At 41.0% G+C, this 16876-nt stretch overlaps 1 protein-coding gene across 2 annotated transcripts in view; it reads right to left on the reverse strand.

The window, feature by feature from the left end:
- Positions 1-16876, reverse strand: part of ARFGEF2 (ADP ribosylation factor guanine nucleotide exchange factor 2) — a 61278-nt gene that overhangs the window by 26677 nt on the left and 17725 nt on the right. Inside the window, exons 1-4 of one of the 2 annotated variants that reach the window (XM_048072567.2) lie at positions 9034-9275; positions 2399-2429; positions 1419-1542; positions 521-667 (exon numbers count right to left, since the gene is read on the reverse strand). In XM_048072567.2, the coding sequence (XP_047928524.2) occupies positions 521-667; positions 1419-1542; positions 2399-2429; positions 9034-9172 (441 nt within the window). In that variant the 5' untranslated portion in view covers positions 9173-9275. Of the gene's footprint in view, positions 1-520; positions 668-1418; positions 1543-2398; positions 2430-9033; positions 9276-16876 lie in introns of those variants that run through there. The other variant, XM_013188587.3, reaches the window with a different exon arrangement.

Genomic DNA, 16876 nt, shown 5'->3' on the forward strand with positions numbered 1-16876 from the left:
CTCACATAGATACCAGAATCAGATCACACTACTGGTGCTCCTATGACTTGTTGAGAAGATGAGCTGCAGCTCTCTGGAAAAATGGACAAGAGAACAGACTAGAACAGCAGTCCATGATACTGCATTACATTTGCAGTGCCTTCAATTGGAAGTTCCGCAGCGTGATAGTATAAGGGTGATAGGAATTCAGTGACCTAATGAACGTGGGCATTACTAACCTAGAAGATGAACACCAAGCTGTCCTATTTCTACAAGATAAAGTTTCCAGTCCAGGGGTCATTCCAGAAAGTAGGACCAAAGTTTATACACTACTCCATTATATTCTGCTTCACCAAAAGAAAATTTCACATATCAATTCTGATGCTATGATAGCCTCCCTAAATTCAGTAACATAGGACCCAGTTTCTCCATTTCTTATGACATTAGCTAAGCAGCATTTCACTTTTATTTTTTTTCAGTTACAAAATCCGAGATAAAAATAGCAAATCAAAATCATGCCAAAATGTGCCAAATAAAATACCTTAATTATCTGCAGTTGTACCCCTTCATCTGTTTGAGGACCCTGAAAGCAATTGCAAATTGTATCAACTATTCGGTCAATCAGTCGTTTTCCAGGAGCTCCGCTATCTGGGGCATTGCCAGTGATATGTCCATATGCAATGAGTTTCTAGGTAAAAAGAACACAAGCTAGTTCTATGACTCAGACAATCACATACTGTTTAGTAAAATAAAGTTAAGTACAGCATAAGAAGGGCGACAGGGGGGTAAACAGCATACCTCACTTAACCAACTTTATCATAAAAATTATCACCTTCAGTAGTCTGGGTCCTAAATACTTGTCTTGTTCACACACGTGGACAAAACAGGACTTAATAAGCAATACACACTCCTCTGCCACTCAGAATATTTCTTTCTACTACAACCAGACAAAACTTTTTTTTGTCAGTCTTTGTACCTATTCACGATAGAAAAGTTATGCCCAAGAAGTTAGCTAAGGTCAAGTTGCCCTTTTTTTTTTTTTTTTTTTTAAGTATCTAAGGAGGAACAAGGTAGAACAATCCCAAAGTCCGACCTCCCATCACATCAGCATTACAAGGGACACCATGGGAAACAGACCTTTCAAAGCAAGGCAGATGAAGTGTCTTTACAGAATAACGTGAGCATCCATGAGCTTCAATGAACGTTTGTTTCACTACAGAACAACACGTGCATTTCCTGCTTTCACAAGATTCACTTTGAGCCAAGTGTGATGATAACCTGTTTTGCATGGTTTATGCATCCAAACACCCATAGCAGATATCTGCATAGCTGCATGTTCTCAGGATAATATTCCTTCTGCGCTCAAAGAATGCCAACAGCATGCAAGGTTTTTGTAACTGCATGTTACTCCATTTCACTCTGTCCGAATTGAAGCTTACCTGTAAACAATCCAGGGAAGTACTGACAATGCGCGGTGACTTTGACTGGCAGGCCAGCTCAAACGGAAGGAAGTACTTATCTGCTTCAATGAAGTTTGCTTTTGGTGGAGCAACAGTGCCTTCTCTAGGTCAGAGGAGAAGAACTGTTAATTTTTCTAAATACATATATCACAGCAAGCTATCCATCCTCTCTTTTCTGATTAAAGCTGAATAGTATACAGAAGCATAAAAGCGTAACGTATTCTCTTATGCATGCTTTCTTTAGAAAGTTCAATTTTCTTTAAAATAACATTAAAACAGCTTTACATTTTCATATATTGCATCTGACCTCTTCCATTTATCCTTCAGCTTACCTCTTACCCCACTACACTCCAGTACTGTCCCTCTACCCGTAATACTGGAGAATAATTTAATGATAAAATTTCCAAAGTTACTCTGAATTACTTAAACAGAACCTGTATGAAAAACAGTAAGGAAAAAAATAAACATTTTGGGGGCTCATTTCCTAGCACTGTGCCATGATTTTTAAAAGTGTTGTTCTAAAACATTTTTTAAAAAGTTTAAGGAATTTGATTACATAAATCTAAATTAAAAATTTATTTAAATATAAGTAATACTGAAATTGGTACTCTTGATGTATGTAATTAGGATCATATACCACCAAACACAGCAAATCATTAGGAACAGTAGGTATTCTATCAGACTCTATTAAGCACAGTAACAGGAAGTGAAAAATTAGCACCTTTTAGAAGTTTTGCAATTATTTCATAGTGAAATTCAGAAGGCAGTTATGGCTTGAGCACGCAGAGCCACAGACATTGTGTAATTGGGACACATGGGCCAGATCATGTTTATGGCAGAAAGGTAAGTAGCTGGATATTCACAAGTACATCGCACTAACTTGTATGTACTCTTACATTTCCACTCCCAAATTATTCAACTTGATGCTTTCCTGCAAATTACAGCAATTAATAATTTACCTTTGCTTTTCCAGCTCTGTTTTTATTTCATCTGGAAGAAAGAAAAATTCAGACGTTAACACCTAAGATGTTTTTGATAACATCACCACAAATATGGAAAGCGTAATAAAGCAAAGCTGTTTCAAACCATTATACTTCATTATTAGCTACTCCTTTCCTGTAACTTCTTCAGCATCCCAAGCCAGAGACCATAGACAATTGCAAAATTTACGGGAAGGCATAGCTCTCAACTTCTACAGGAAAAAGCTATCTTTTTTTCCTAAATATTCTTAATAAAAAGGTATATTTAGAAAAAAACTAACAACCCAAGTATAATTTTTCTTTTAGGGTAAGCCTACATCACAGAGAGCTCAGGTTTAAGGAAGTCTTTAAGCCGCTGCAGGAACCATTAGTTCAATGCATCAGAGCTTCCTGTTAACTACAATGCTGGTTAGTTCGCTTCTGACAAACCTTACAATATGACATCAGCTGAATAAACAAACTCTTACTCAGAGATAAGGAATATTAAATGGATGCTGGCACCTTGCCAGCAGCTTTTTTTTTTCCTCTCCTCCTTCTTCTTTTTGAAATTATACTTTTGGGGAGCTTTCTATAAGAGTAAATACGGGAAAAATGCATCCCTCATTTCTATTACAAACACCAGCAAATCCTTAAGATCCTAGCACGTTTTTTTTTGAGGATTTCTAATGCATCACCATGATGCACAATACAGACTGCACTACACCAGACACAAACTGAACATGGACACAGAGCAAATACAGCACATGCCGTAAGGGTGCACAGCTACGCACATTTTTAATACCACCTGGAATCCTGTCCCTCCCATCCAACTTCATGCCCCTGCAAGTTACCATACCTACGAAACTTGTTTAAACTGCAAGGTTATTGGAAACTGATCAATCACTCAGTGCTGGCTCTTCATAGTCCTGGCAAGAAACCAATGTTTTGGACTGTACTGAGTTAGGTGACTTCAGTGCTGCCTGTGACTTCTTTCATCTCAAAAGCATCAATACGCAAAACATATTAACGAACAAGAACTGCAACAGATACATATTATAGGGTTTTGCACAGTCCTTTTGTTCAAGGAGCATTACAAGAATCAATCCTTGCAGAGTATGCCAGTTTTGTAGCACTACTATTCCTGTTTTACAGAGAAAATGGAAGCAAAATGCCAAGGAAACCCATACAACTACAAACCGTAGTACAAGCCACTACATCTAGGACTTGGACTTTCTACTCTGTCTGCCATATTCTCTCATTAACGAAGGCCAACAGGGTCAGGAAAGAAGCAGAATGACACCCATTAGTAATAAAAGATGCAAGTAGAGCCAAATGAACAATATCACCCCAAATTTGATGGAAGAATAGACAACAGCAAAACTGAAGAGTCAGAGACCCACCATGGGTCATGGCTCTGTTTAGAAGTCCACTGTTTTCTAATTAAGTTAATCATGCAAACAAGCATGCCTAAAATAAGCTATTCACTTTTACAAAAAAAAAAAAAGTCACCACTTCTGCCTATCCCTCCCCATTTCTCAGCTCCTGAGCAATAACCATTGCAGCTGCTTAAGCCAGATTTGCTCCTGCTCACCTCTGCCACTAAATTGGGCTCTAAAAAGTGCAAGCTATCTCCCAAACTTTGGGTCAGTTGGGGTTTAGCATCCTTCCTTCTATAAGCACTCAGCTGCTGGAAGGAGAGCTGAAGGCGACAGGCACTACCTTCACTCTGCCGTGCTGTCCTGGGGGAGGCACAGGGCAAGCTTGTTGGGAGGGCAGCTTGGGGTGGGGTTGAGATGACTGCATTTTCTCCAAAGTAAAAATTCCTCAACTAGAGATTAAGTTGTTTGTATAAAAAAAAAATCAAACTACACTAAAAACATGGAGCAATGAGCCCACCCAAGAAAATAAAAGGTTGTTTTGTAAAATTTAATACTGCACAAGCAAACAGGTTTCATTATTGGCATCTATAGCTGAGAATAATCTAAGTGCCCAATTCTATGTTTATAGAGTAACCAAGTGATGTGTTTTCCCCCACCAGCACCGCCAAAAAATTCTCTATACACAACTGAAAGACTTTTTTTTCTTTCACACAAATCACCCTCCCCCTCATATTGTTAACTAGCAAATCAACATAGCAAAAACTGTTTTAAACTCAAGTTTAATGAAGCTTTTAGCCTTAAGGACACATGATCCAGGCCCATCTTAGGTTTAACATTTCAATAATACCTTCACTGAGATAGGTATATTAGATCTTGCACTAGAAAAAATACAAGAATAGTATCCCATATTAAAGCAATGATGATTTTACTTTCCAAAACCTTCCATAAATTAAATAACAAAACAAAAAAAAAATCTAACCAAATTCTGGTGAAGTTCCCCACAATTTTGTTATATAAAGGGTTTTCCAAAGCAGCATAAAAGTGTCTGCATAACAACAGCATTTTACCAAATAACGCTGGCAGAAAAGAGTAAGTGAAAAGACAAAAACAAGTTACAGGCATGCCCCTGCTACTGATTGCATCAAAATCGTTTGGAAATCTCTACATTCAAAGAGCTCATTTGGTGGTCTGACCACCAAAAGCGAGTGAAACAAACTGTTGCCTAACTGAAGTCTGTTACCGTGAGGCAGTCGCCAAGCCCAGCCCAGGCAGAGCCAGCCTGCAGCAGCCCTCTGCCACCGCCACGCTTCTTGTCTGTGGCTGCGCCCCTTCCTCCTGCAAGCGGAGCGATCCCAACACAGGTCAGCTTCTGGCCCTCACAGGGCACTGCTGACCCTGCACTTGGTGCTTGTGGTACTAGAGCTACCTGGTACTTTCAAGGGCAGACCGCAGAAGCATGCCTCCATCTGCTTCAACCAGCAGCATCTTCAGCTCCACGCACCACGCGTGCTGCCCACTCAGTGCAAGCCTTTCGGCGCTCCCACCAGCCAGCACAGCTGGAGCAGCCAGCGAGGCCTTGCAGCCATTTCTTCCAGAGCTTCTTTGCCACAATGAAAGCATTTGGCATGAAGCACATGCCAAAAGTAACTCCTGTTCTGTGTTAGACAGTTTAAGTTTGCATATATTGAAACCTACGTATTAAAAGGAAGGACAATTGCTGGCTTGCAGCTGGATGCACCCCGTGCTAATGAATGGTCAGGTTCATCCCAGTGGAAGCAAACCAGTTCCTGTGCAGAGAGCGGCAGTTTGTTAGCACAAGGACATGAGCAATGTCGTTCCAGAGCTTGTCAGAACACTGGAAAGCAATGCCAATGCAAACACACAGCAGAAACAGCCTTTTTTTTTTTTTTTTTGGTACAGTCCACTGCATTGCCTAATTCCAGGCTGCCTTAAATTTAAAACAAAAAGCAAACATGCAGAAAGACATCCTATGTTTATTGATTCTATCCCTCTGTAGAGAGAGCCCTTTACAGGAGGCTGCCACAGTGAAGCAAGACCTTGCCTTGTGCCAGCACTCCCCAAGCACGCCAGCCAAGAGGCTTTACTAAACCAAGAAACAAACTCACTTTAGCCATTTGTCATTTCTATCACGAGACAAACACATATATAGATTCCTAAGCGAAGGCATGGCTGAAGAGATTTTTTTAAAAATTAATTAACAAACTAAACAAATTCTGTTGCTTACAAAGCTCAAAGATATGTACGTGGAAGTGCCTAGGCAATCAAATGTCACAGAACCAGGCTGGCTGCATAGTATGTCATTAAAACCAGTCCTAGTAGGGGAAGATTAATAGTTCTGAGAGTCTTTCTTTGAGAGACCCGGGTACACAATTAGCATTTCACCCATACGAACTGCTGTGATACACGCTGCCTGTACTCCACTGGAAATTCTTCAGGATACAGACTGTTTCAGTAGGCTTGCTAAGAACTGTGTATGCCCAGAGCTCCACAGAGGGGCTTATTAGGCAACTATTTATATACAATACACTGGCTGTCTGTTTAAAACCAGTTTTCTTAAAAATCGCAGTTTTCTAAGGCAGAACAGAACAGCTTCTCTGTTTAAAAACTTTATTTCTCCTCGCCTCTCCTGGGGTTTACTGGCACTAAGAGCACTGGATACAACTATTACACCTACTGATGAAGCAAGAGGCTGAATGAAGGAATCCATTCAACTCTGCTTACTCAACATTTACCCTGTATATTTCAAGAGGGGATGGACAGAGCAAAAAAAAATTTTTTTTTTAAATAACTGAGAAATGGTTTTGTTACCAAACCCATTTCCAAGGACACATCTATCATTGCTTTGGGCCAACAGTACAAGCTAACAAGCCCTGTACAGTTCAGGAGTGAATAAGCACTCCTTTCACCCTTCCCATGTTTATACCCTATTTGAGCCTACAACACTTCTCATTTCTACGAAGTCATGAAGATATTTTGCAGTCCAAAACTGCAGACTTACTGCTCCAGTAAAACACACATTGGGAATGGAAGAAGAGGGCAACAGCAGTTTAGAATTAAATACCACCTGTATTTCCTAGATAAGAATGACAGCAATTTTCACTGGTAACTTACTTAAGATCTCAGCAGTGAAACACATTATAAACTAATAAAAGGGAAAACAGGAGCATGATTCCCATAGTTAGAAATACATTCCTCTGTCTCACCAAACAAAAATTTAAAGCATGTGTAATTAACAGAAACACTACTCCAGTAACACCACAGCAGAAGCTATAGAAATAGCAGCAGGCTAGGTAGATTAGGTAGTTCCAGAATACACCAGTTCCTCTCTATTTAGAACAAGAATTTACTTGTGACACGTGCCATGCTGACTGCTTTATAAAAGATATGATAGCTCAAGGCTCCATTAAAGAGACCATTGTATAAAGAAGACAGCATAGCAAATGGAATTTAGTCATAGGTAGAGGGGCATTACTTGAAATACGGCATGGAAAAATAAAAGACAACATCTGTCACAGTTACTAGGTCCATAAAGCTGACTTTACATTTCTCTCACATTGAATTAATTGTACTCAGACTTAATTATCAAAGGATAACTGGACTTTACTATTATTGAAAACACTGCAGCTTCTTTCTTGCAAAACTATTTGTGTAGATTAAGAAGTCTGGCCTGAATTCTTTAGACTGCAAGTAATGTTCTTCCCACATTCCCTACCATATTTACTACAGCACAGGACTTGATAATTAACCTAACACTTTTGAAATTAAACTCAGTTTTATTTAACAAAGTATAAGCTTAATTAAGCTTACATAAAGTAAAACTGGTTTTCTATTTGAGTAGAAAAGAGCTTATTCTACACAGAATAAAGTTTAAAAATAAAAAGCACACATGAATGTAAGGAACTATCTTCATGTTGTCAACCTGAAATGATGTAACATTTACCAAATGTAACTGTAATCAAGGCCCTACTAGTGTAGGAGGGTTGGGTAACAGAAGGTTATCTATTCATGCTGACCTCTGCTTTAGTCCAGTCAAGTCGTACATAGACTTTTTTTTCAGCATGATTAACAACGTTTATATCTATCGTCACAAGCATTAACCGACATCAAACGTAGTGTACCTTAAAAAACTGAGAGGTAAAACAGCTATAATCCAAAAGACAAATGCCAATAAGTGGCTATTGCATAGTACTTCTCCCCTCGAATCACAGTCTCTGATGTGCTAATAAACGAAGACCTTCCTACTAAACTTTCAAGAAAGTTCCCTTTCTCAAAAAGTATTTATGTAGCAGACAAGCAGGTTTCCAGTCCTGTAAATGGGTTGGGTGGATGTTGGTGGGGAAGTCCGGAAAGGGAAGTAGGAAAAGTAATCTCTATTGCTCACAATGTCAACTTTAAATAGTAATAAAAAATACACTTCTATGTAGTTACCACTAGGTAGTTAGCACCTTCAGATTTCTTCAAGGTAAGGACTGTGGGCAGGAAGGTAAAAACAATGGCTATTTTTCAAGTTTGCTTTCATAATACATTCGACAAGACTTGCCTCTGCTCAGCGTCCTTACTCACTCAGCCAGTCTCTCCTGTTTCAATTTTCTACATACAGTAAATACACCCAAGTTAAAGGAAAAATGTTGGTGCGAACCAGGTGAAACTGTAAGAGATATCTGTGCCGTAGAATAAGAAAGGCCACAGAGAACTCTACCTGTAAGAGCCGTACTGCTTTACCTAGTTTTTCCCCTGCATGTCATGCCACCTGCTTTCACAACTTTAACGCCTAGTCCTGTACTATGAAAGGACCGATTTGCAGTTGCAGGTTTGAAGACCAGCCTACGAATTTTACAGAAAGCGCCTCAGTTGTGCAAGACACCACACCGTATGCGGCCGCCCCAAGTTTTTAGCCAGTCCATGAGTCAGACAGAAGGTGTCGGAGAACTACCAGGCCCGGGACAGCAGAAGAGCCCCCTCCGACACCCCGTGTCCCAGCCAAAACGCTCGGAACTGATTTCCCCCAGCTGAGTCCCGGCGGGGCAGCGCCGCGCCCCTCCTGCTTCACAGACCCCGAATGCAGGCGGCGCCTGGGCTGCCCGCCTCGCACCGGCGCTGCCCGCCCCTCCCGAGCCCCGGGCCGGGGCCGCGGGGCTGTTCCCCGCCGGGACGTGCCGTGACAGCCCGAGCAGGGCCGGGTAGGACCGGGCCGGGCAGCGGCGGCGGCTCCCGGCCCGGCGGGGGCGGACTCACCCAGCGCCACCTGGCAGGCTCTCCGCAGCTGCCCGTGCGGGGGCCGCTTGGCCTCCTTCTCCGCCAGGATCTTCTCGAGGGCCCGCGACACGAACATGCTCTTGGTGCGGGCGTCCTGCTCGCGGCCCGGGGGCTGCATGGCGACGGGGCCGGCGGGGCCGGGGCCGCCCGGGAGCTGCGCCGTGCCTCCGCCCTCAGCGGCCGCCGCCGCGCCGCAGCCACGGCGCCGCCATCTTGGCGCCGTCACGTGACCCCGCCGCTCTGCCCGCCGCCCCGTCGCGACCTGCGACCCCGCGGCGGCAGGCGGGGCCCGGCCCGGGGAGGCCGCTGCCCGGGGGTCAGAGAGTCGTTAGGGTGGGAAAGGGGATCCGAGATCGTCTGGTCCAGCTGTGCCCCTACCACCACTATCACCCACTAACCCATGTGCCTAAGCACCACGTCCAACCTTTCCTTGAACACCCCCAGGGACGGTGACTCCCAACACCTCCGTGGGCAACCCGTCCCAGTGCTTGACTGCTCTTTCTGAGAAGAAATGTTTCCTCATTTCCAACCTGAACCTCCCCTGGCGCAACTTGAGGCCATTCCCTCTAGTCCTATCACTAGTTACCTGTGAGAAGAGGCCGACCCCCAGCTCCCCACACCTTTTCAGGCAGTTGCAGAGAGCAGTAAGTTCTCCCCTGAGCCTCCTTCTGACCAAACACCCCCAGCTCCCTCAGCCGCTCCTCACAGGACTTTTGTTCAAGGCCCTTCACCACAATAAGCGGAGCTGGCAGCCACTCCCGCCCCTTCAGTTCCAGCAGGCTGGGTTGGCCCTGCCTAAACCAGGCTTGGTGCCCATCCACGCTTTTTTAAAACCCAGCCCCTTTGCATGTCCCCGGGGTGTTGTGTCCCCCAAATGGTGGCTGCATGCGTGCTGAAACCGCAGTGGCAAGGGGAAAACAATGTGTTGGGCGTCGGGTGATTTCACTAGCAGGACATGCCAACTGCAAGCACTGTTATTGCTGCAATTAGTTGCATTGATTGGGTTGGAATTACTGAAAAGGAGGTCACGTTAATATAATACTCCTCATTTTTATAAGGCTTTTAACCTGAGCATTCCAGCGTTTCCACTATCACTGCTAACTTCCACAGAACAAGGCCTGTGAAGAGACACTAAGAAAACAGACATTTCAAAGACCCAAAGTCATGTTAAAGAAGAATTGTTAAAAAATAAATTTCACGTCCCAGAAACTTGGTATCCATTTATAACCTGATGCCCAATTGTTTCTTCTCCTTTTATCCATCGCCCTATGTGGTAGGGTGTCTTATTCCCCAAATCAAATTCTGGACTCTTTGAGAGACAGTATAATCTATGGAAATCATCTGCAGAGATAAATTACTCATTTGATGCCCTCCTTTAGAAACTTGTAACCATCACTAACATGCAGTCACCTCTTCCACATCTCTCCACAACGGGCTTAATCAAATTAAGACAGCAATATCTAACTAAGAATACAGGGACCTATTAGATTGTCTATACTGTAATTTTATTTCTCAAACACTGGCATTCTTATCTTTTAAAATGTCATTAATAGACACTTAGTATTGTCAAGTTCTGCAATTTTTGTCTAAAAAGCACTAACAAAGGGTTCAACCACAAACGCCTGTGTGCAGCATTAGTTTAGTATTACTTCATGTGGAAAACGGGCAGGCGCTATGTGACCACCTCTACTGTCCAGAGGTTTGTGTGAACTGGTTACATGGAGCTGAGGATTCTACTTACATGGAAAACTATGAGTTAGAGTACAGTAAATCAGATACGATGAGGGTGGACAAGAACAGGGGGAAGTGCCTCTATCTGGAAACAGTTTTTAAAGTTACTGTCTAAAGACTTGGGTTTTCCCAGGAAATCAGCAGTTCCAGTGTGGCTGTGATAAGAGTGCAATTTTGTGGTTCGTCATTAAGTCACAAATTGTCAGGGTGTAACTGCCTCAAAAACCTGCTAGTTATATCTGTTCTCTTGGCAATAATAGTGTGTTCAGCCTCTTCTAGTATGAGCAAATGCACCATGTAATAAATGTGGGACAATGTTGGAAGGTTAAAGTCCTTCTGAGCGTTTATCAGCTGAAGCTGTCATTAGGCAACCGACTTGAACTTTCCTCCACATTAAGTGATTAATACAAGTTTAGAATGGATCGCTATTCCAAGTCAGAATCACAGAAATGCAGGGCTGGGAAGGTCTTCAACAGATCATTTAGTACATCTCCAAGCACTAAGGCAGAACGCTGCCTCTTACTGAAAAGCGAGATTCAACAAGCACTGTAAAGGAGATTCAACAGCATTTCAGTTTGTTGCCTCCAGTGTTTCACTAATTATGCAGTTAGGAAATTCCTAACATCTGGTCTGGATGTTAACTGCTATCCATTAGCAGATGGAAGGACTCTATATCATAGAGATATGAATGACAGAAAAATAGAGACAAATAACATAGAAATCAGAGTATCAAATGATTATTATTATTTTTTTAAATTAACATTATTTCCAGATTGTGACTAGAGTTTGGATTTTGTTTTCTACTGAAAGTCTGGTTGTTCCTGCATTTTGTTTTAATTTCTGGTCTCTTATACAGAAGATGTTCATCCCTGTAATCATATAGGTATGCTGACTTCACTCTTGTAGCCTCAGTAACATAATTGTTTTTACACTGAGGACATTTCATCCATTTCATCCTTACACTGCATGCTGATACTCTGTGTATTAATTTCATTGCACAATATAGTGAAACTACCTAGCCTATGCTTCTTTAGTAACAACTAACTCCAATAAAAAATTTGAAAAATGCAACTAATTTCAGAATGCTGAGATAGACCATATTTTTCCTGGCATTTTCCTATCAGGATTCAGTATGGTATTATTTTAAAATAGAATAAACTGTGTAATCATTGTCTATATTTGCTATTTATTTTTCAAAGTATGTTGCAGATGTAAAGGTGCAGGGTTTTAAGTCATTACATGGTCTAGTATTTGGTATGGAGTATCTAGTTCCATAAAATATGTCATAATATCCTTTGGGCTTGTAAACATCTTAAAGTTTTAAACCGTATTTGTATATCTTTGTATGTCTGTGTTCACTTAAGTGTTACATTTCCGAGCTTATCACCTTGGGCATCAAGTGGTTGAGACAGTTTACATGCCAGGTCGATGAATTCATTTGCATTAAAGACCTAAATACAGATAGCATTATGGGTTTTAATTGTAATTTTCAGACCTTGTTCCCAAAATGCAAAGTCTGAGAAATATGCTTTTTAGGTTTATACTCATTCAGTGTGTCACTGGGATGGAATTAGGGAGATGTCTTGCTGTGCACCTCATGACTCAGCTGCCTTCTTTAATCCTACTCTTGGCTCCATCGTAGCTCTGCTATACCTCAGGCTTTCAGATCCTCTCCACAGGATATCTCACTGACTATCTTAACAACCAGGCAACATCTAATTTAATTTGCTCTGTTCTGAAAGATAAAAAATTCAATACGAACCTTGAGAGCCTCATTACTGACAAAAAAAAAAAAAAAAAAGAGGTACAATTTCAAATTTCTTCTGGCTACTTTAATTTAGCACATCCAAAATAAGAAAAGGTTTAATAAGTCTCCCTAATAATGTCTTTCTAATAGAAAGGGAGAGATGAAGAAATAGTACACACAAAAAAGTGAGAACAGGATCACCTGTCACAGAGTCAAGTACTGACAGTGAGAGAAGTCAAAAGACAAACTGATTGTTCTTGGACTCAAGAGTCACTTCATTTCAGTGCTGAAATCTGCAGTCTCAGTGTAGAATATGCCTCGGAGAACATGATGGCCTTGTGTTAGGGACAAGTCAGAAAGGAAGATTTGGGTGATGAAAGCTGACCAGTAGTCAGACTTGGATGAAAAATTGTCATATTGGGGACAGTGACAGAGAACATTGTAGCCTCCATTAATTTGTAATCCTAAGGAGCAATGGTAATGCAAATAAGCCCTGTCTCTTGAAAAGCTATCAGCTTAGCAATAACAAGATAAAATGTGTAGTTTTCTTGTACTGATATATTACACCTCCACATGCTAGCATTTTTAAATGCGTAATTTTGAAATATGCTCACAATCCAAGAAAAGAGGATCCAAAACCAGTCCCCCAAGAATTGCCCACATTTGTTATTGCTGTCTATGCATCTGATTCTTCTTTCACTTATATTAGTTTAAATCAAGGGTAATTCTACTGTTATCAGTGAAATTACAGTGATGCAGAAGTGACATAACTAAAAGGCAAATAAGGCCCTCAATCTTTTTTGAGGGATGCTGACTTAGTTATTGACACAAAGAAGACTGTAATTACTGTCAGCAGCATTTGCAGAACTAATTAAGCAGCAGAAGCTCTTCATGTATTGTCAGCCAAATTATCAGTTCTGATTTTAGGACCTTTATTGTGGGACAAGATTAGTTTTCACTGGAGAAGCAAAATGGATATGGTCTTGATTTTAGGGGATAGATTGAGGAGGCAGTTTTACAGAAATCTTTTTTTAGTTATATGTCAAGCAAAAAACTTGCCTTTCAAATCTTACAGCAGTATTTGAATTCCTAGGTGTACGATTACAACTGAGGTTATGGTTTGGACTTAAAAGATACAGAAGTGAATACCAGGTTTCAGCTACAATTAGCTTTTTGAGTGTCAGTGGCACATGAAGAATACGAAGCTGGTGAATGCGAGGCTCTACTATTTAAGGTTTGAGTTATAGGTAGGCTCAAGTCTGAGACTCACTGAGGTTAAGGAAGTTGGTTGTGGGACTGCACTAAGTAACACGTGCTCATACTGAGAGAGAGTTGGAGCCTATTTAGTTTTCAGACAACTTTCGTTTCCCCTTATGATTTACAACAGAATTCCTGCTATGAGTAGGATTAGAATTTTCAATAGTTAGGATTGAAACTCACTGGAGCTGTTGTTAGGCCTAATTTACATGGACTAATTTGCATGAATTAGGGGAGGCATCATCAGAGACTATGGATATGTAAGGCTGAAAGTGACTGCTTACTTCAAGTTGACAGGAGAATCAAGAATAGGTGGAGAGTTAGGAAGCAGGCTGAGCTTTGGGTTGTGAATCCTGTAGGTTGTGGCTTTGGGTTGTGACTCTGTAGGTTAGGCTAGAGTTTATATTAGGTTTCTGGGTTCACAGTACCGCTCATAACATCAAGTTTGCCAATTGTGTTCATCTTTTGAGATAATAAAGATCTATTTTCAGTCTTAAAATTATGGCTATGGTAGAATTAGGGTTAGAGTTTGGATTCTACCAGGGGAGGTGAATTAAGTTCAGGCCTGAGTCTGATAGGGTGGTCACATTAAGTTTACAACAGAATCTATTGGGGTAATGGAGACTGTGCTCTGTTTTAGAGAGGAGTGGAGATGGATTTCCTCCTTAGGATCAACATAACAGTCAAAGTGAGGACTGAGGTTAATTTTTAGGGTAGGGTTCTTGAGTATACAAGCCATTGTTCAGAAAGGTGTTCAAAAAGCAGACAAGATAAATTTACTGTTGATGCCATCAGGCACTGATGAACAATTGTGCTTTGGACTGCTGTAAACCACAAGCTCAGAGCTAACAGGTTAAACTTATGGCTAGAATTAGGCTTTGATAATAAATTTGCTAGGGAAGATGAGCCAAGATCAGTCCTTCATTTACTGGAGTAAAATAAGAGATGTTTGGAAAAATAGTGTTAGTTTTTGGGAGATGAAGAACTGCTTGCTTAGAGCTATCAGCAAGGAGGATGGAGCTTATTTTGAATATCAGTAAGATGTCCTAGTGTCTAGGAAACTGCATTTAGTTCAGGAGCTAGATGATGAAGACAGACTTTTTGCTTAAAGTTTTCCATACAGTTTATGTTAGGGCTAAAGTTAGATGTGAACTTATACGGGACAGCTGAGTTTAGTCCTAAGTTTAGGTTGCTACTGTTACAAGTCAGCAAACCATGATTAGTTTGGTGACTCACATCCTTTTAGCAATTGCTATTATGCATGGCATCAACACCATCATTATTTTAAACCAAAAGAGACAGTCAGTTATCCATGCCAAATGGAGCATCTTTCAGGAAACAGTTTCACACATGCAGGATAATCTGGAAAAAAAATGATGTATGTCACTCCCCAGTAGATACCACGTGCCGTAAATATCACCATATAGAAAATTTAGGTATCTCAAACAGGTTTGCAAATTTCTTTTCTAGAAACAGGCTTAAAAATTATAAATGTCCTTTTGTCCCTAGAAAATTCTTTGAATTTGCCTCAGGAGAAGAGTACAAAAGATCCTGCATGTTGCATACAGTGTGTTTATGGGATGCATTCTTTCTGCTTGACTTCTCTTCAGTCTGTTCCATTTCTCACCAGTTTGCCTTTGTGTGACCTTTGATGCCCTAAGAAAACTTGTTATTGCTGTTTACTCCCCAAAACAGCATATGTGGTAAAAATCTATAGCTTATTCTTACAAATATAATAAAACAGGAAATGTGAAGAATGGAAATGTGTTCTGTAGCAGTGTTCAAAAACTGATTAAATCCTTTCAGCCATTCCGTAGTTTACAAAATTGAGAAGACAACATAACTCTCCAGCAGAGGCCTTTCCTCAGCCACAATAAAAACAACTCAGAAATACTAGTATTTATGCCATATAGCAAGGCATTCACCCTCATGATGATATTCTGCCTAGGCTGGGGTTCATGACAGAGAATATCAGGGCTGTTAATTATGCTTTCCTGTTTTATTACTGACCTGTCTCTCACTTGTTTGGGCTATTATATTTCTGCCACTGTGCACACATGACAAGGATCATGTGCTAGGATTTCCCACCCACAACCCAGAACCACTCTCATTTCTGTTTTCTTGAAATAGAACTCTCTTCCTCTTTGTTCTTTTCTTTCTCTTTCATAGAAATTTGAGTATATTTAACATACAGGCATGTTTCTTGCTTGTTGGTAATGAGGAGAGAGCATGCAACTGGATATAGAGGCCAAGGATCCGTGAATCATTTGTACCAGACCAATGAGTTGATTTGATCGAAGACTGCTTGATTATACAAGAAAAAATGTGGAAGAGGTGGAGAATAGTTCCTTTAAAAATCAGAATTCAAGCTGGTGGATGCAGCTTTTACATGATATTGTTACCTTTCCCCATTACTTCCATGCCAAAAAGATTACACTGGATAACTGGATATTATTCTGAGGTGTTCCCTGTGGTGATCTCTGCTCTGACTGGGTAATACTTGGGGCACTTTTAACTGGAGACAAGTTATTCCCACAGAGCATTTTCCATGCTAATTTATATAAGGACAACAGCTGCAGAAAGATGGGTCAGTTTTGGGTTGGACCTGGTTGGAATGCCAGAAATGTAAGGCTATGAACCCACAGCCAGGCTGTTACTGAATAAAAAATGCTGTCTGCATTTAACATTGGCCTTCAAAAGGCTTAGATCTTTCAGCTTACCCCTGCCTGTTTGGAGCACCACCTACTGCTAAACAAACTAGTCCTTGCTCACATATCTAGATAGTTTTACTTTGCCTAAGTGGAAACCATGGGTATCTCTAATTTGTGTTTTATGGGCCACTACATGTCTTCTTTCAAAACAGTTCAAGCAAGTCAGCAGGACTGATCCCAAATTCAACCGGAGGATATGGTGCAGATTACGCAGTCACCCCATATGCTCGGGCAGACTAAGTGTAATGTGTCTGTAAATAATCTATGATCAGGCTTTGTAAGGCAGCCATATAAATGGGAGGCCACAGCCAGTCTTGTGGCTGCTCATCAGAGGACACATAGATTCTTTATCAATATTCATACTGGTAATAGTATA

Source organism: Anser cygnoides, chromosome 16 (genome assembly GCF_040182565.1).
Source record: "Anser cygnoides isolate HZ-2024a breed goose chromosome 16, Taihu_goose_T2T_genome, whole genome shotgun sequence".
Classification (NCBI taxonomy): domain Eukaryota; kingdom Metazoa; phylum Chordata; class Aves; order Anseriformes; family Anatidae; genus Anser; species Anser cygnoides.